General features: G+C 40.0%; 1 protein-coding gene across 2 annotated transcripts in view; it reads right to left on the reverse strand.

The window, feature by feature from the left end:
- Positions 1–2200: 2200 nt before the first annotated feature.
- The window catches only part of AK3 (adenylate kinase 3), a 31838-nt gene continuing 14402 nt past the window's right edge, over positions 2201–19636 (reverse strand). Inside the window, exons 1-5 of one of the 2 annotated variants that reach the window (XM_033237246.1) lie at positions 16344–16372; positions 14517–14636; positions 9895–10067; positions 9177–9295; positions 2201–4128 (exon numbers count right to left, since the gene is read on the reverse strand). In XM_033237246.1, the coding sequence (XP_033093137.1) occupies positions 4008–4128; positions 9177–9295; positions 9895–10067; positions 14517–14577 (474 nt within the window). In that variant the 5' untranslated portion in view covers positions 14578–14636; positions 16344–16372 and the 3' untranslated portion in view covers positions 2201–4007. Of the gene's footprint in view, positions 4129–9176; positions 9296–9894; positions 10068–14516; positions 14637–16343; positions 16373–19636 lie in introns of those variants that run through there. The other variant, XM_033237245.1, reaches the window with a different exon arrangement.

The following is a 19636-nucleotide window of genomic DNA, read 5'->3' on the forward strand; positions in this document are numbered from 1 at the left end:
GGGACAGAACCGAGGTACTTGTCTGGGTTGAGGTTAGGCTTTCCATTTCAATTTTGCCACTATAGCAAACATACTTTTAACAAAACCCTTAAATCCACCCATTTCTCATCTGTAATGGACATGGACATGTATATACAATTGCATAGCTCTGAGAAGTTGATTTATCTGAAAATTATTTGCTTACTGTGTGAGCCAAGGGGGTCAGGGGAGGGGGACACAAGGGTGAATATAAGTTCATTCTCGATTGTTTACCATCTAATATGAAGTGAAACCAGTCTCATAAGCTTTGAAGAATTAACTTGTTTGATCTTCTCTAAATATAGAAAATGATTTTTAAAATTCCCACATCTTTCACATAGTTAACAACAGCATGATTCTTCATGTTATTTACACATCAGACATTTAACTTGGAATCCTTTAGAAAAAGATGACACTGCTGGACTGATTGACACTTTGGCATGACAGTTCATTCAGTGCTATATATGGAAAAACTCAGTGTTTATATCATTTAGCTAAAAACAAAAAGCAGGAGGGGGATAAGGGCTCTACAAAGCATATTGGCTTTTACCAGAAGCTTTAAGCACAGCTACACTATTTTAACTGTTTAAAATTTTTTTAACCGTAACTTCCAAGATGAAAATCTTTAACTGCAAAGATAGGAAAGCTATTTCTACAGTTTATCAGGGTCTGAATTTTTTTTTTTTTTTTTTTTTTTTTGGTTAATGAGAAGACTTAACATATTCTAAAATACAAATTCTTGCTGTTGGTTGCAAGTATAGCAATTTAACATAATTTGAGATCTATAATTACAATGATTTGTTGTTAGTATAGGGCAGTTTTGTCACAAGTTATGAGGATCCAAAGTATCTTGCTAGAATGCCATTATATATAGCTGGGGGGAAAGTAGCCACAGGGTGGGGTTTAGAAATTTGAGCCAGTATTTAAACTTTCAAATGGAACTGACAAATTTCTGGATGGTGTTAACAACTGCCAGTTTGCATTTCCCACGGTACACTCTGCTTACAAAAGGTATAGCAAAATAACTTTTACTCTATAAAATAAGTGGGTTGAGGTGCTGTCCTCACTGGCTTTTTTTTTTTTTTTTTTTGAGATGGAGTCTCCCTGTGTCGCCCAGGCTAGAGTGCAGTGGCACAATCTCGGCTCACTGCAACCTCCGCTTCCCGGGTTCACGCCATTCTCCTGCCTCAGCATCCCGAGTAGCTGGGACTACAGGTGCCCGCCACCATGCCTGGAGAATTTTTTTTTTTTTTCTGTATTTTTAGTAGAAATGGGGTTTCACTGTGTTAGCCAGGATGGTCTCAATCTCCTGACCTTATGATCCACTCGCCTTGGCCTCCCAAAGTGCTGGGATTTATGGAGAATCTTTTTTTTTTTTTTTTTTTGTATTTTTTAGTAGAGACGGGGTTTCAGCGTTAGCCAGGATGGTCTCGATCTCCTGACCTCGTGATCCGCCCGTCTCGGCCTCCCAAAGTGCTGGGATTACAGGCTTGAGCCACCGCGCCCGGCCAAGTGCTGGGATTACAGGCGTGAGCCACCACGCCCAGCCTCTCACTGGCTTTTAACAAAAGTAAATAGTTTCTCCTAGCCATGGCATTCAGCTCCATACATGTATTTCCATGTGGTACATAAATCTTAATGATAGTCATTACAGAATTATTTTTTTGGGTGGGAGCAGTGACTTACACCTGTAATCCCAGCACTTGGGAAGCTGAATCAGGAAGATTGTTTGAGGCCAGGAGATAAGCCTGGGCAACATATCGAGACACCATCTCTACAAAAAATAAAATTAGCCAGGCATGGTGGTGCACGCCTGTAGTTTCAGCTACTTGGGAAGCTGAGGTGGAAGAATCACTTGAGCCCAGGAGTTCAAGGTTACAGCGACCCAATTAGGCCATTGCACTCCAGTCTGGGCAATGGAGTGAGGCCCTGTCTAAAAAAAATAAAGTAAAATGTTGTATTATAGTCATATTCATTCCTAAAGTAATGAATATACGTGCAACCTTTGGGCTGTTTTGGGGGTGGGGAGGGAATGGTCACAGGAAATAAGAGTCTTAATTCTCATAGCCATGTTCTTCCACTCCTCACTTTGATTTCCAGATCCCCTAAGGGTAGTATGAAGGCAGGCATGGCCACCATAGCAGGAGATGAAGTATTGCATCAACCGAAACCAGCCTATGGACTGCTTTAAGATCATTTATTAGAACAGTCATTCAGAAGCCATTGAGACATCAGGCAGCAGAAAGGAAGGTGGGATGGAGCAGGCCCTGTGAAGGACCAAGGACAAACAGCCACAGTTACGAAATTTCATTTTATTCTGATAAAGACTGATGTATGCCGATAACCTAGTGATAATCCATAAGTTTGGTATTTCACAACAGTTTTTAGAAAGCACCTAAGATTAACATCCAAATAAGGCATTATAGAAAATTTTATAAAGAATGAAGTGTTTACTATAATTCTTTTAAAAAACCTTGGTTCATCTTGAAAGATCGATGAATTTTTTAAATATCAGAAGAAAAGGGAAATAAAAAATTTCCCCCAAAATACATAAGAACCACTTACTGGCACTTGTATTTTAAGTACCTGGGAAAAAAATGGAACGGATTTTTAAAGGCAGTAACAGCTTGTAAGAGGGCTTGTTTCATTTGACTTGGCATCAAGTAAAGTAAGAGTAAATATGCCATGGAAGACATAATCAAATTTTTCCTCCACCTCTCATATTTCCCCACTTCTACCAGACCACACAGTACATCAGCAACCATCCTTTAGATTCCAATTTTTAAATGGCTGCTCAGATGATGCCAATAGAGTTCTTTCTCCTTAAAATATGGTGGCAGTGAATGCTAACAGGTACAGATTTCTTTGATCAGGAACAAAGAACTCCTTCAGGAAACTCACTTTCCTGGTCCTTGATAACCTATCATGTAAATTCTTTTTATTGGTACACTTGTTTACTAATTATGATTGATTGCTATTTATGCCAAGGGAGCATTTCCCAGGCATGCCTCATCTATTCACTAACGACAAAGGCTTTATTTACATAGTGCCACGGGTTTTCTCTTTTTTCTTTTTTTTTCTTTTTTTTTTTTGGCAGGGGAGATGGTACTATCACTTGTTATTTATCAGGGCAGATCATACGTTTGGATCAAAAAGAAAAACCAGCAAGTAGATCCTAAAACACATTTCTTAACCTGAGTCACATTTGAAAACATAGACTTGAATTACATTTTGTTGAAAATTCATTCAAGTTTGGTGCTTGTAAAAGCACTTATGTCAATTTCTGACATAAATCATAACCCTCAGTACATACGTATTTTCAAAGGAAACAAGTCATCTTAAAGTAATATTTTTCTATATGCTAATTGATACATTTTTATAGCAAATTAAAAATTCTGAGTAAAAGTATGCTTAACAACAAAATAAATACAGCATATATGGTTAACATATACATTTCTTAGTGTAAAGGCAGCAGTGAATTTGTGTCTCACAATAAATCTGTAAATCCAGTTGCTTTCTTTCTGGAATTTTATATAGTGTCTCACCATGTTCCACAATGCTAGAAATGTCTTTTTTGGCATCAATCTATGCAAAAATTTCTGACTACATATTTTCTCCAAATGACATGTAACTTTTTTTAACTTTTCCAGAAAAATATGGAAACTTTATCAACCACTTGTTAACTGAACAAAAAGTTAGACTACTACCAAATGCTCTTTTAATTTTGCTCTAACAGATGTTTGAAAAGTTCAGACATCGCTGATGTTTTTGAGGATAACTGCATAAAATACCAGATGATTTCAAAGCATGAATCTTAGTATCCGACTCATTTGGCACATCCTTAGTATCCAGAATAAAATCAATAGAAATAAAAGTAATATAATTTTCAAAGAATTCATACATACTGGAAGTCTTAGGAAAAGCAGCTTCTAAATGGAAGGACTAGGAGGTTTGCCCATCTTACTATTAATAGTTACACACATTTCTCCTCATGGAGTAACTGAAGCTTTCTGGCTTGTTTGTGGAACTTTAGTTTGTAGGAAAGCATACACATAGGGCCAAATCTTATTAGTTTCTGTTCCGGAGAATGTTTCCAACACTCCTTTTTTCCTAAAGATGAAACAAAAACAAAACAAACAAACACAGGTCTGAGTCTTCCTAATAAGCTCTTTCAAAGCTTTTCTGTAAATGATGATAATGGAGATTTAGGAGTCTTGGTAAGTATGGGTTTGTGTAATCAGGAGACAAAGGCACTTGGCCAGGCATTGGAAAATTTAGATTTTAGTTTCAGTTGTGCTCTCTGGCTTACATAAATGGGTGCTTAAAAAAATAACAGCACCTATCATTTATTTTATTTATTGAGCATGCACTGTGTGTCAAAGGCTGTGCTACATGCTTTATATGTAATAGTTCATTTAATCCTTTCCAAAGCTCAAATTTTCTTATTTTACTGATAAAAACATCTCTTTGTAATGTAACTTAGCCCAGATCACCAAGTTGGTAGTACGTTTCCAAATAGAACCTGTTAAGATACCAGAACACCCATCAGCTTTTTTTTTCTATTTAACTCCTTTGCAAAAGCTACTTTCTAATACTTGAGTATCTTTCATTTTGCCTAGGCCAACATTTATTTTTTCCTCTACTCCACTCTTCTGAATTTTAACAGAAAGGGGAATAAAAAGTGTTGGTTTTACTGGGTTTCCTATTGACTGTCTTCATTTCTCCAGAGGCAGATTTGTCTAGCTTGTCACTAGACCAGCAGCCAAAGTCTATTTTATTTACTCCAGTTTCCTGTGGATAATATGGTGAGGAGTGAGAATCGGAATCCTGGGGTTGCTTTTCAAGCCACACAGATTCCCTCCAGAGATTCTGGCGTTCCTCTTGCTAACACCCCTCGTCTAGCCCATGTGTACACCTACACATACACACCTACACATATATGCACTGGTTTAAAGGCTGCAAAAGGGCAACCTAAGAACTCTGGCTTATTACTTTATGAAAACAGGATCCCTCATACCTTTGCAGCCCTTCTTACTAGGTTTTCAGGGGCTTCACTAAGGACAAAAGCATTCCTTCTTGATACCTCATAAAATTCGCCACAGTTAACTTAAATAACACCCACTGTTTTCTTGGTAAGAAACATCTGCTAAGGAGGGAAATTATGCAAATACAGCATTCTTAGGATATTAGAAACCCACTTGCTTCTAAATTCACTGCCACCTGGTACAGCTTTCAAGGGAGCAAGCTTCTTAACAGTTGTAAGCCTCTTGAAGAGCCACTTTAAAAATCAAGCCAGTGTCACAAGTGGGTTAATTACTGAGGGCACAATTGCAGGCACCTATTCGATCCTAAATTGTGGGTGAACATTTGTCATTTTTAATTTCTGTGTAACAAAATGGAACCAGCTTCAATAACTGGTCCTCCAAAGAGTAAGGGCATCATGTTGTTTGTAAACATAGACCAATTACTCTACAATGTTCCACAGCTAAGAGTTTTTTCTAAAACAACCAACAATACAACCATCAGCATTTTTAAATAACAATGCTGACTATTACTAACATTCTTGCAAATAAACTTTCAGTTTTTAGTTAAGTCTCACCCTAGTTCTATGTGTGGGAGCTGATAATGAAAAGCTTGAATTAGGCTGGGTGTGGTGGCTCACGTCTGTAATCCCAGCACTTTGGAAGGCCAAGGAGGGTGGATCACTTGAGGTCAGGAGTTCAAGACCAGCCTGGCCAACATGGCAAAACCCCGTCTCTACTAAAAATGCAAAAATTAGCTGGGCATGGTGGCACGCGCCTGTAGTCCTAGCTACTGGGGAGGCTGAGGCATGAGAATCTCTTGAACCTGGGATGCAGAGGCAGTGAACTGAGATGGCACCACTGCACTCTAGCCTGACAGAGTGAGACTCTGTCTCAAAAAAGAAAGAGAGAGAGAGAAAAAAAGAGAGAGACAGAAGAGAGAGCAAAAGCAAAAGCTTGAATTAACAGCAAGAGGCAGCAAAAGCCAGAAGCAGCCTAGAAAGACTTCTCAGATATCTCCTAAGATAAGGACCCGCATCATTCACTTCATCTTCGCAGCCTTCCTCGACTGCCCTTCCTACACCTTTTTTTTTTTTTTTTTTTTTTTTTGAGATAGGGTCTCACTCTGACACCTGCACTCTGGACTGCAGTGGTGCAATCAGAGATCACTGCAGTCTCGACCTGCTGGGTCCAAGCAATCCTCTTACTTCAGACTCCCCAGTAGCCGGGACTATAGGCGTGTGCCACCATGCCTGGCTAACATATATATATATATATTTTTTTTTTTTTTTTTTTTTAATGTTTTGTAGAGACAGAGTTTCACCATGTTGCCCAGGTTGATCTTGAATTCCCGCCTCTTCGATCCTCTTGCCTTAGCCTCCCAAAGTGCTGGGATTATAGGCATGAGCCACTGTCCCAGGCCCCTTCCCATATTTTGATATTTTGACAGAACAAATCCCAACAACCCCTGGTACTTCACTGCATTGGGGGATTATCTATTCATAGCCTTGCAGCGGTGGTGTTATCTGCCCAGCAACAATGCATTCTCCCTTCCTCTGGTTACTTTTGGGAAACAACCTCTCCACCAAACTCAGTTGACAAAGTTTAGGAGAGACTGTCCCCACTCCCCATCTTCAAGGATGGACATGATCAGAGCTAATCAGTGCCAACCCCAAGACTTTTGCTGGCAAAAGAGGCTCTTTGCTGCTGGGTTTTCTGACTAGTAGGAGGTAGACTGGAAAGTTGAGGAGCTGCTACACAGGGACGGCACACCTGAGACTAAAGCCAACACAGAACAATGGAGCTGAGTGACTGAGGCCTAATGATAGGTGTTTTTGAACACCTGGACCCATCCATCTATCTTTGACTTTTTAGTTACATTACCAATAAATTCCCCTTTTGCTTAAGCTGGTGTGAATTAGGTTCTTAGTTAATATAAGCACATATCACATTGTATGATAAATACTGTTTACCCAGCTCCCCACCTCACCCACATACATAGTTTCTTGGAGCCTGACAGGGACTGGATCTAATTGTCCATGTGGACCAAGGGCCTACCACAGTGTCAGGAGAGTAAACAATAATTGCTGACAATGAATGATTTAATAGACACCAGAGCTGTTGTAGGACTTTCCAGGATCTCTCACTTAATTCCTTTAACAATCCTGTAAAGCAGATGCTATTTAATATTGCCTGACTTTACAAATAAGGGATTTGCAGCATGGAGGTTAAATAACTTGCCTAGGGCAAAAGAGATGGTAATTTTCAGAACCAGCCTCATTAAACAAATGACAAAATAATAGTAACAGTTACTATAAAAAGCGGTTTGCCAACCTTGTAATTTTATGCTCCAGAAACAATTAAGATGGTTTGAAAGGCCACGCATGGTGGCTTACACCTGTAATCCCAATGCCTTGGGAGGCCAAGGCACGAGGGTTGCTTGAAGCCAGGAGTTTGAGACTAGCCTGTGCAACATGGCAAGAGGCCCATCTCTAAAAAAAAAATTTTTTTAATTGGCCAGGTGTGGTGGCATGGGCCTGTAGTCCTGTCTACTTGGGTAGCTGAGACAGGAGAATTGCTGGAGCCCAGGAGTTCAAGGCTGCAGTGAACTATGATAGAACCACTGCACTCCAGCCTGGGTGACAGAGTGAGACCTTGTCTCTAAAATAAATAAATAAATAAATAAATGTTTGGAAACGGTTGCTTCAGATTTTTACTGCATACGTGCCCTATTACAACAACAATAGTAATAGCTAACATTTCTATAGTGCTTTCTATGTGTCAGGCACAATTCTAAGAGTTACCCATATTAATCTTTTAACCCTTTATTCTCTTCCCCAATTTATAGAGGAAAAAACAGGCAGAGGTTAAGCAGAAGGTGAAGGTGAAGATGGTGAGCTGGGACTTGAACTTAAGTATTCTGGCTTCAGAGTCTGTGTTCTGCCCATGATACTGTTCTGCCCTGATCAGGATCAGTATTCAGTAAGTACATAAATGAAAGGGGAGGCAGTAAATCCTCTGTAAGAAGTGGGAAGGCTCAGTAAGAAAACTGGACTATTTCTTAGCCTAAATCAAATACTCATTCAGTACAGTTCCTATATGTGTTGCAGACAAAACAATGTTAAAATGTAAGCTTTTAAAGACTGCTAGCCAATTACAGAGTCGGAGGGATTAGCCGCCATCTGACATTCTTCCACACCATAGCATCCTATATTGGCAAATGTGGTGGGCAATATTAGGTTTGCCTCCCCAGCATTCATTCCAGCCCTCCCTCTGCTACCAACGATCCCCAGCTTACAATGATTTAACGCAGGATTTTTCAGTTTTATGATGGTGCGAAAGCAACATGCATTCAGTAGAAATTGTACCTCGAGCACCTGTACAACCATTCTGCTTTTCAATTTCAGTACAATATTCAGCAAATTACGTGAGATATTCAACACTTTATTACAATACAGGCTTTGTGTTAGATGATTTCGCCCAACTGTAGGCTAATCTAAGTGTTCTGAGCACGTTTAAGGCAGGCTAAGTTATGGTACTTGGTATTTTCAAATTACAATGGATTTATCAGGACGTAATTTCATTATAAATTGCGGAACATCTGCACATAGCAGAGTTTGGGTGAGACTGTCGCACTGCCAACTCTAGATGTGGACTAGTCAGTGTAATTAGTGTAATCATTCCCACCCCAATGACTGGTTCTGCAGTGGGCAGTAACCCAAGCCTGTAACAGTTAGTGCCAGGCATTCCCTGACTGCAGTTCAAGTTGGTTCCATCTGAGTGGTGCTCTGGGCTTCTATTCACTGGAGGAAAGGTTACCCCTCAGCCCTTCATAGAAAAGGAAGCCCTGGCTGTTCCTGCAAATGTCTGCTACCATGCAGGAAGCCTAAGGACAAAGCCAATACACACAGGAAGGCAAAACCAAGAGAACGGCTACACTGATCAAACCCAGGTGTGACTGAAGCCCAACTTACCTTCTGGACTTCTGTTACACAAGTTAATGTATTTCCTTTATTACTTACGCCCATGTGAACTGGGCCTTTTGGCATTTTAGTATTTCAGCTGTAGAGGAAGGAAAATCAAAACTAGACTTAGTGCACCATTATGCAAGAGAAGTTCTGAAAAGCAAAAACTCACTGGTAATATTCCAGGACTGGCTTTGTTTGGTCTTCATAAGCCTTTAGTCTCTTGATAACCGTCTCTGGTTTATCATCCTCACGCTGAATGAGGGGCTCCCCAGTCAGGTCATCAATGCCCTAAACAGGATTAGAAGAGACTAGTATCAGATATCCTATTTCTGAAGGATATTTTCATAAGCAGTTCAATTATTTTTAAACAAACATCTCTGTGCAAGTGCCAAGCACAAAAATGTGCTAACTTTTAAATAAATGGAATTCAACCTCAAGAGAGATCATCGCAACAGAAACAGGGGATGCCAGTTTCATTTCCACAGTTATCAGTCACTTTAGCCTTAGAGTAAAAGGTTTTCTAAGCAGCCTCTAAGTAAGTTCATATATATACAAAAAGATTCAGCTATAAACTGGGAATTTCAACTGCAAGTCCTAAATAAACCAAGGTGTTATGAATCTCTATCAGCCCAATTCCTAACACACTCTTGGCAGAGTAGGAAATCAACAAATGTTTTTGAATGAGTAACAAACCCCTGTTGCTCCTGGGGCACTTTTAGCACCAAGTTCAGTGGACTAGATCAGTCGACGATACCAAGTAACCTGAGAATATACCCTCGGGAGTTTTGGTCTGGCTGAAGATTTCCAAGTTCACTAAACTTATGTCTGTTAGGGCAAGAGGACTCAGGGACAGTATGCTATATGACAGTGCCACAACAACTACTCACCACAGTTTTGGGAGGGTTGAATTCAATGTTGTAGACTCGGCCACTGGCGGGATGAATCCAGCGAGCAGTAAGGCGTTGTTTAATGACCTCAAAGGGCACATTCAGGTTAATCACTGTGTCGATTTGATAAGCTCTATCTAGGGCTTCTGCCTGTGCAAGGGTCCTTGGAAAACCTTTATAAAGTAAAAAAGAAAAAGAAAAAAGAAAGGAAGTATAGGTGGAGGGGGAGGGGGAGGGGGAGGTGGAGAGAGAAGAAAGAAAAAGAAAGAATTAATGTTGGACAATCTGAACAAAAGGAATGAGGCTCACCAGGCAGGCTGATCACAGCTGCAGTGCAACTGTGATGGTGACCTGTCAACTTGACTAGGGCATTGAGTGCCCAGATATTTGGCAAATATTATTCTGGGTATATCTGTCAGGCTGCTCTTATTATGAAATTATCATGTAAATAGGCAGACTGATAAAGTATATTGCCCTTCCTAATATGGGTGGGCCTTATCTAATCAATTTTAAGGCCTGAATAGAACAAAAGGCTGACCCTCACCCAAAAAACAAAGAATTCCTCCTGCCTGCTACCTCTAACTGGGACACAGGACTTTTTCTGCCTTTAAACACAAACTGAACTCATGATCTTCACTCAAATTCCAGAGGCTGGCCAGGTGCAGTGGCTCACGCCTGTAATCCCAGTATTTTGGGAGGCCGAGGAGGGCGGATCACCTGAGGTCAGGAGTTCAAGACCAGCCTAGCCAACGTGGTGAAATCCTATCTCTAAAAAAATACAAAAATTAGCCGTGCATGATGGCAGGTGCCTGTAATCTCAACTAGTTGGGAGGCTGAGGTGGGAGAATCGCTTGAACCTGGGAGGGGAGGTTGCAGTGAACCAAGATCGCACCATTGCACTCCGCCTGGGTGACAGAGCGAGACTCCTTCTCAAAAACAAACAAACAAACAAACACTCCAGAGACTATTTCTGAAATACGACAAAATGAAACTAAAGTCCAGCTAAAGAAACACTATTAATGCAGAAGGACAAAACCCTAACAGATAAGCAGATGTGTTACATAGCTAAACAATGTAGTTCAAAAATAGGCAAATGTACCTGATGAGTGAATTCAGAAATACACCCAAACATATTAGGGAATTTAAAATAATACTTTGATCACAAACTTTTGACTTTGCAATGTTGTTACTAAGGACATTTTGTCCAGAATACCAAAAAAAAATTAAAATTAGTAGAAATAATATATTTTCAAAAATGACAAAAGTTAGGCCAGGCATGGTGGCTCACACCTGTAATCCCAGCACTTTGGGAGGCTAAGGTGGGAGGATTCCTGGAGCCCAGGAGTTTGAGACCAGCCTGGGCAACATAGCAAGACCCCTTCTCTATAAATAAAAACAACAACAAAATTAGCAGGGCATAGTGGCGCATGCCTGTGGTCCCAGCTACTCAGAAGGCTGAGGCAGGAGGATCGCCTGAGCTCAGGAGATCAAGGCTGCAATAAGCCATGATGACACTGTGGTACTCCAGCCTGGTGACACAGCAAAACACTGTCTCCATAAAAAAAAAAAAAAAAAAAAAACCACGTTAAAACTGCACATGCATAATTTGTTAGAGCAAAAATAATGTCTGAAAAATTACATTTTCTTATTAACAATGAAATGTGGAAAAATTTGCCAGTGATCTAGACCTTATAATGTGCTAAAATGACAATGATAATGACTAAAACTATACCCAAGAAACCTGGATTTTAGAGGAATAATGGCCCCCAAAGAAAGCTTATAATGGCAAAATCTCAATCTATATAATTTTATAAAATAAAAATATAAAATTTACACTGAAGTAAGTCACCCTGGTGAAAACAATTTTAGTACATTTAATAATAATAAATGGAGTTTAACAGCTAAATCTCAAGCACTTTCTAGATGCAAAGTACTGTATGTTAAATGTTTTACAAGGATCACTTATTTTAACCATCATAACAACCCTAAGAGACATACTTTATTATTCCCACTTTATGAATGAGGAAACTGAGGTACAGTGAGGCTAGGTAACTTACTTTAGCTCACAAAGCTTACAAAGTGATGGAAGTGGAATGTGAACACAAGCTGTCTTACCCAAATGTTCCTCAGTAGATTAGTCAAATTATGATACAGACACAAAATGCAAGCCCATGCATCTTTTATTTCATGAGGCAAATCTATGTGTTAAATATAGATTTATGTAATGAAAAAGCAAAATGCAAAACATGGTATGTGTATGTGTGTGTGTATCATACAAAAAAATATATATATATATAACAATATTAGATACCACTTGTGGGGAGGGGAGCTAGAAACAACTCACATCTTATACCAAATATAGTAGCATCTGTGGGTTCCACATCTGGGCATTCAACCAACTTCAGATTGAAAGTATTCAGAAAAAAATGGATAGTTGCACCTGTACTGAACATGTAGACTTATTTTTCTTGTCATTATTCCCTAAATAATACATTATAACAACTCTTCACATAGCAATTACATTGTATTAGGTATTACAATAAATCTGGAGATGATTTAAAGTACACAGGAGGCTAAGCAGATGTTACATGCAAACACTACACCATTTTATATAAGGAACTTGAGCGTGCATGGATTTGGTATCCACAGGAGGTGGGTGGAATCGATACCCCTGAGGCTACTGAGGGACAACCGTACATTTCTGAATGTGTATGTGTATGTTTTTAAATCATTAATTATAGAAAAAATCCTGATGAATTACATACTAAGAAATTAAAAGTAATTGTTACTAAAGGATGCGATCATTAAGGATTTTGAGCCTCTCTGTGAAACATTTACAACTTTCTTAATTTTTAAAAGGAAAAGGTATTTTTGCAATAGAACAATGACAAAATCACAAACATTAGTGCTTCACATTCCCGGCCTGTCCCATCTGGCTCAGTCTTTGGCCTTCCCCCGAGACCCTTCCTGCTTACTGTGGGTTGGTGTCGTGCATGACTTGACACTTTCCTGGGGCAGCATCACCAACCTACCTTGGTTTACCTTCTTCCTGCTGCCAAAGATGACCTGTCTCTCCACCCATGTAATCCTACTCATTCCTCAAGACCTCCCACAAACGGAAATGTTTTTCAGCTCCTTCCATCTCATAAAGAAGCAAGATTTTTCATTAAACTTTTTAAAACAAAATTTTTAATTCTGAACCATGCAACATATTTTGTTTTAAAAAGGGGAAGAGGCCAGGTGTGATGGCTCATACTTGTAATCCCAGCACTTTTGGAGGCCGAGGTGGGCAGATCACTTGAGGCCAGGAGTTTGAGACCAGTCTGGCTGACATAGTGAAACCCTATCTCTACTAAAAATACAAAAATTAGCCATGTGTGGCGGTGGGCGCCTGTAATCCCAGCTACTCAGGAAGCTGAGGCAGGAGAATCACTTGAACTGGGGAGGAGGAGGTTGCAGTGAGAGGAGATCACGCCATTGCACTCCAGCCTGGGCAACGGAGCCAGGCACTGTCTCAACTGAAAAGAAAAAAAAAAACTGCCTACCTCTCCACTACATTACTCTCTGTTCACATCAAATTCTTTTTTTCTTTTTTGAGACAGAATCTCGCTCTGTCTCTCTGGCTGGAGTGCAGTGACGCAATCTCGTTTCACTGCAAGCTCTGCCTCCCAGTTCAAGCAATTCCCGTCTCAGCCTCTCGAACAGCTGGGGTTACAGGTGTGCGCCATCACGCCCAGCTAATTTTTGTATTTTTAGTATAGATGGGGTTTCACCATGTTGGCCAGGCTGGTCTTGAACTCCTGACCTCAGGTGATCCACCCAACTTGGCCTCCCAAAGTGTTGGAATTACAGGCATGAGCTACTGTCTCCGGTCCACATCAACTTCTAATTTACCTTTTAGTACTCATGTCTGGGCTTATCCAAGTTTTTGTTTACTTGATTACTACTTGTCTTCTACTAGAATGCACTTTCCACAAGGACAAGGACTTCAGAACCTTCTTAGATAAAGCAAGCAAGTCAGGGCTGCAGGGCTTGGTGAGGGCAGCACTGAGTGCATGCATGCCTGTGTGCAAAGGTGGGTGAATGGGGTTGAGTAGGAGAGAAGACTAGATTAGCTACCCTCTTCCAAAAAAGGATATTATGACTCAGATCTTCTTGAAGAAAAGGCTTATCCCAAGTTTATCCCAGTTTTAGTGAGAACTCTGGACTCAACTGAAACACATCTCTTTTGTGTCCTCTCTATATTAACAAAACTAAAAATCAACCTACCCTCAAGGATTCTGCCATACCTCTGGCTAGAGAAAGTTTACAGCTTATTGTAAATTACTCTTGGGTCCTGCTTCTTCTGTGGTGATCCTCCCATATCACAGAATATTCTCAAAGAAAGGGGAAAGGAAATAAAGTTATATCTGATGGGATCTTAGAAATCATGCAATTCACTCCCCTCTTTCCATTTGGATATAGAACTGGTCCCAGAGAAGAAGACTGGTTTCAGGATAGTCCCAAGCACCCCTCTCCCCCAACCGCCATCCTTGAAGTCCGTCTGAAGCTCATGAAATGCTCATTATCCTGCCAGCACTCATTATTTTGGGCAGGTGAAATGCTCATGACACTCCACTTACCATCCAACAGCCAGCTATACTGGGTGAGATTTTTCAGCTCATGAAGGGCCAGCCGAGTCATGACATCATCTGGGATGAGTTTCCCTTGATCAATGAAAGCCTTGGCTAACACGCCAATTTCTACAGCAAAGGGGGAAAAAAAATCAGTAAGTGCATTTGTTTTATCCCATTCCAGGCACCTCGGAACGAGTTGCCCAAAGGGGAAGTCTGTATGGCATACTTATATGAAAATGTGCATCACCAACTTTTCTGATAAAAACAAAGGCTACGGCTGGGTGCAGTGGCTCACACCTGTAATCCCAGCACTTTGGGAGGCCGAGGCGGGTGGATCACCTAAGGTCAGGAGTTCAAGACTAGCCTGGCCAACATGGTGAAACCTCATCTCTACGGAAATACAAAAATTAGCCAGGCATGATGGCGGGTGCCTGTAATCTCAGCTACTTGGGAATAGCTTGGGTCTAGGCGGAAGGCAGGAGAATCACTTGAACTCAGGAGGCAGAGGTTGCAGTGAGCCAAGATCGCGCCATTGCACTTCAGCCTGGGCAACAGAGCGAGACTCCGTCTCAAAAACAAAAACAAAGGTTACAAAATAATCTAAACTTCAGATTCTTCATTATGGAAAAATATATAAATGTAAATATATAGACAGAAAAGATATTGCAAAGGTATAGACCAATATGTTAATAGTAGTCATCTCTGTGTAATAGAATTGAGTGTTTTTAAAAAATATGTATGTACTTTTTTGTATTTTCTACCAGAAAAAACTATGAAATAGCTGAAATTATTTTCTTTTAAAATAAGAATTTGAAATCATCATTATTCTGAAATGATTCCGTTTAAATGCCTGCTATCATGTTATTGCGGAGACTTTTCCAATCCTGTAAAACAGGTGCTGCTATTGTGACACAATTCCATTTTTAACCAGATTAGCATTGTGATTATGTCATATTTTTATTAACAAAACACTCTGGAAAATGATTTATGAACAATTTATTAATATTACCTACAACTATATGTCACTCTTATGCAACAGTATTTTAATTTCTTCATGTTCCCTTACCAAACTATTTCTATATCTTCAGAACTGTAATACCATCATAATCTGCATATCTACAATTTTATGTTCTTTTTGTCACTTAGCATTATTTAGTAAATACTTTTCAGTGGTTTTATATAGTCATTTCAGGTAACGATATTACACTCCAAATATATTTAGAAATAAATATATAAAAATACACTTTATTACAGCAGTACTGTTGGACATTTAAATTGTGTAAATTAGTCTTGATTTTTCCTCATCACCAAAGACTCTTGTTTTTTTGCTTTTCTTTTTTTTTTATTTCTCTTTGGGCTTATTTGCAATGAATAAATTCCCAGATGTCAGATTAAAGGGTCAAGGTATATATGAACATTTTCCTAACTCTTGGTATGAATTGCCATACTGACCCCAAAACAGATTCTAAATTGTCAGATTCATGAAACTTTAGATTTTTAACCAAGAACAGATTCTAAATTGTCAGATTCATGAAACTTTAGGCTTTTAACTAAGAACAGTAACTGCGTGGACACAGGCTGTCATGTGGCAGGTGTGCTGCTGGATTTGCAGACTGCACTTAGAAGAGGGTTTGGATGTAGAGCTCAGAACACACTAAAACAGCCTTATACTTAATGTGTGAACGAACCTCTTTGTCTCCAGGCTTTTGACCACTGCTCTGGGGAGGGAGAGCTTCAACCTCATCAACAGCATTTGGAAAAAAAAAATGTAAAAACATGCAATTCTCTAGGGCCAAGTCCCAAAAAAAACCTGTTATTGGCCTCTCCCCTCACCTCTCACTCTTCAGGCCAAGCCCTCTTCTAAATCCCCAACCAGCTGCAACAGATGGGTTAGAAGATGGGGTTAATTAATAAATTACTTAATTTTATCAGTATATGCATAAGCCATAAGAAAAGATTCTCTTGCCACTTCTATATAATATTAGAGATTCTAACCAAGGCAATTAGTACAGAAAAGGAAATAAAAAGCATCCAGAAAAAAAGAAGTAAACCTATGTCTAAAGCCAAGGGTTTGAGTCCAGTCTAGGCAACATGGTGAGACCCCATCTCTACAAAAGATTTAAAAATTAGCTGGGTGTGGTGGCACATGGCTGTAGTCTCAGCTGCTCAGAAGACTGACGCGGGAGGATTGCTTGAGCCCAGGAGGTCAAGGCTACAGTGAGCCATGATCATGCCACTGCACTCCAGCCTGAGCAACAGAGTGAGACCCTGTCTCAAAAAAAAAAAACAAAAAACAAACAAACAAAAAAAACCATAGAATTGAAAGTCCAGAAATAACCTTCAAATTTATAGTAAACTGATTTTTAATAGGATGCCAAAATAAATGAAGAAAAAGTAGTCTTTTTAACAAATGCTCCTGGGACACATAAATATCCAGATGAAAAAGAAAGAAGTTGGACCTCTACTATGTAGACAAGTTAACTCAATATAGGTCATAAACCTAAACGTAAGTGCTAAAGCTACTAAACCTTTTTTTTTTTTTTTTTTTTTTTTTTTTTTTTTTTTTTGAGACGGAGTCTCGCTCTGTCGCCCAGGCTGGAGTGCAGTGGCCGGATCTCAGCTCACTGCAAGCTCCGCCTCCCGGGTTTACGCCATTCTCCTGCCTCAGGCTCCCGAGTAGCTGGGACTACAAGCGCTCGCCACCTCGCCCGGCTAATTTTTTTTTGTATATTTTAGTAGAGACGGGGTTTCACCGTGTTAGCCAGGATGGTCTCGATCTCCTGACCTCGTGATCCGCCCGTCTTGGCCTCCCAAAGTGCTGGGATTACAGGCTTGAGCCACCGCGCCCGGCCACCTTTTTTTTTTTTTTGAGATGGAGTCTCACTCTTGTCACCCAGGCTGAAGGGCAATGATGTAATCTTGTCTCACTGCCAACTCCCCCTCCCAGGTTGAAGTGATTCTCTTGCCTCAGCCTTCCAAGCAGCTGGGATTACAGGCGCCCACCACCATGCCCGGCCAATTTTTGTATTTTTAGTAGAGACAGGGTTTCACCATGTTGGCCAGGCTCAAACTCCTGACCTCATGATCTGCCTGCCTTGGCCTCCCAAAGTGCTGGGATTACAGGTGTGAGCCACTGCGTCCAGCCTAAAAACTCTTAATAGAAAACACACGTATAAATCTTCATCACTATGCATTAGGCAATGGTTTCTAGATACCAAACCAAGAGCACAACTAAGAAAGGAAAAAAATAGATACATTAGACTTCATTAAAATTAAAAACTTTGTGCTTCAAAAAACACCATTAAGAAAGTGAGGCCGGGTGCAGTGGCTCCTGCCTGCAATCTCAGCACTTTGGGAGGCTGAGGTGGGCGGATCACCTGAGGTCAGGAGTTCGAGACCAGCCTGGCCAACATGGTGAAACCCTCTCTCTTAAAAAAGAAAAGAAAAGAAGTGAAAAGACAATGCATAGCATGGGATGGAAGAGCAATTTTGCAAATCATGTATCTCGTAAGGAATTGTATCTAGAACATCTAAAAAACTCTCACAACTCAACAATTAAAAAAAAATTTTAATGGGCATAGGATCTGAATACACATTTCTTCAAAGAAATATACAAATGGCCAATAAGCGCATGAACACATGATCAACATCCTTAATCATTAGGGAAATCAAATGAAAGCCACAATGAGATACCACTTCACATTCACGAACATGGTTATAGTCAAAAAGACACATATAGGCCTACCCTGGAGGTATTGTGGGTTTGGTTCCAGACCACCATAATAAAGTGAATATGTGAGTCACACAAACATTTGGGTTTCTCAGTGCATATAAAAGTTACATATTTACATTACATTGTAGACTATTAAGTGCAATAGCATTATGTCTAAAATAACAATGTACCTACCTTAATTTAAAATAGTTTTATTGCTAAAAAATGTTAATGATCATCTGAGCCTTCAGCTAGTCTTAATCTTTTTGCTGGTGGAGGGTCTTGCCTCCATGGCTGATGGCTGCTGACTGATCAGGGTAGAGGTTGCTAAACGATGAGGTGGCTACGACAATTGCATAAAATAAGACAACAATAAAGTCTGCCTCATCAACTGACTCTTCTTTTCACCAATAACTTCTCTGATGCATGCAGTGTTGTGTGATAGTATTTTATCCACAGTAGAACTTCTCTCAAAATTGTAGTCTATCCTCTCAAACCCGCTGCTCCTTTTTCAACTAAGTTTAAGTCATATTCTAAATCCTTTGTTGCCATTTGAATAATGCTCACGGCATCTTCACCAGGACTAGATTCTATCTCAAGAAACCACGTTCTTCGCCCATTCATTAGAAGCAACTCCTCATCCATTCAAGTTTTATCATGAGATTGTAGCAATCCAGTCACATCTTCAGGCTCCACTTCTAATTCCAGTTCTCTTGCTGTTTCCACCATATGTGTAATTACTTCCTACACTGAAGGCCTGAACCCCTTAAAGTCACCCATGAGGGTTGGAATCAACTTCTTCCAAACTCCTGTTAATGTTGACACTTTGACCTGCTTCCTGAATCATGAGTGTTCTTCCTGGCATCTAGAATGGCGCATCCTTTCCCTAAGTTTTCCTGTTTACTTTGCCCAAATCCATCAGAGGAATCACTATCTATACAGCAGCTGAACCTTATGAAATGTATTTTTTAAATAATAAAACTTGACAGTTGAAATTACTCCTTGATCCAAGGGCTACAGAATGGATGCTGTGTCAGCAGGCATGAAAACAACATGAATTTCCTTGTATATCTCCAGCAGAGCTTTTGGGTGACCAGGCGCATTATCAATGAGCAGTAATATTTTCAAATGGATCTTTTTCTCTGAACAATAGTTCTCAACAGTGGGCTTCAAATAGTCAGTAAACCATGCTATAAACAGATGTGTTGTCATCCAGGCTTTGTCATTCCATTTACACAGCACAGGCAGGGTAGATTTAGATAATTTTCAAGGCCCTAGGATTTTTGGAATGGTAAATGAGCATTGGCTTCAACTTAAAGTCACCAGCTGCATTAGTCCCTAGCAAGAGAGTCTGCCTGTCCTTTGAAGCTTTGAAGTCAAGCACTGACTTCTCTTCTCCAGCAATGGAAGTCCT

The sequence above is a fragment of the Trachypithecus francoisi genome, unplaced genomic scaffold (assembly GCF_009764315.1).
Source record: "Trachypithecus francoisi isolate TF-2019V2 unplaced genomic scaffold, Tfra_2.0 Lachesis_group16, whole genome shotgun sequence".
In the NCBI taxonomy this organism is placed as follows: domain Eukaryota; kingdom Metazoa; phylum Chordata; class Mammalia; order Primates; family Cercopithecidae; genus Trachypithecus; species Trachypithecus francoisi.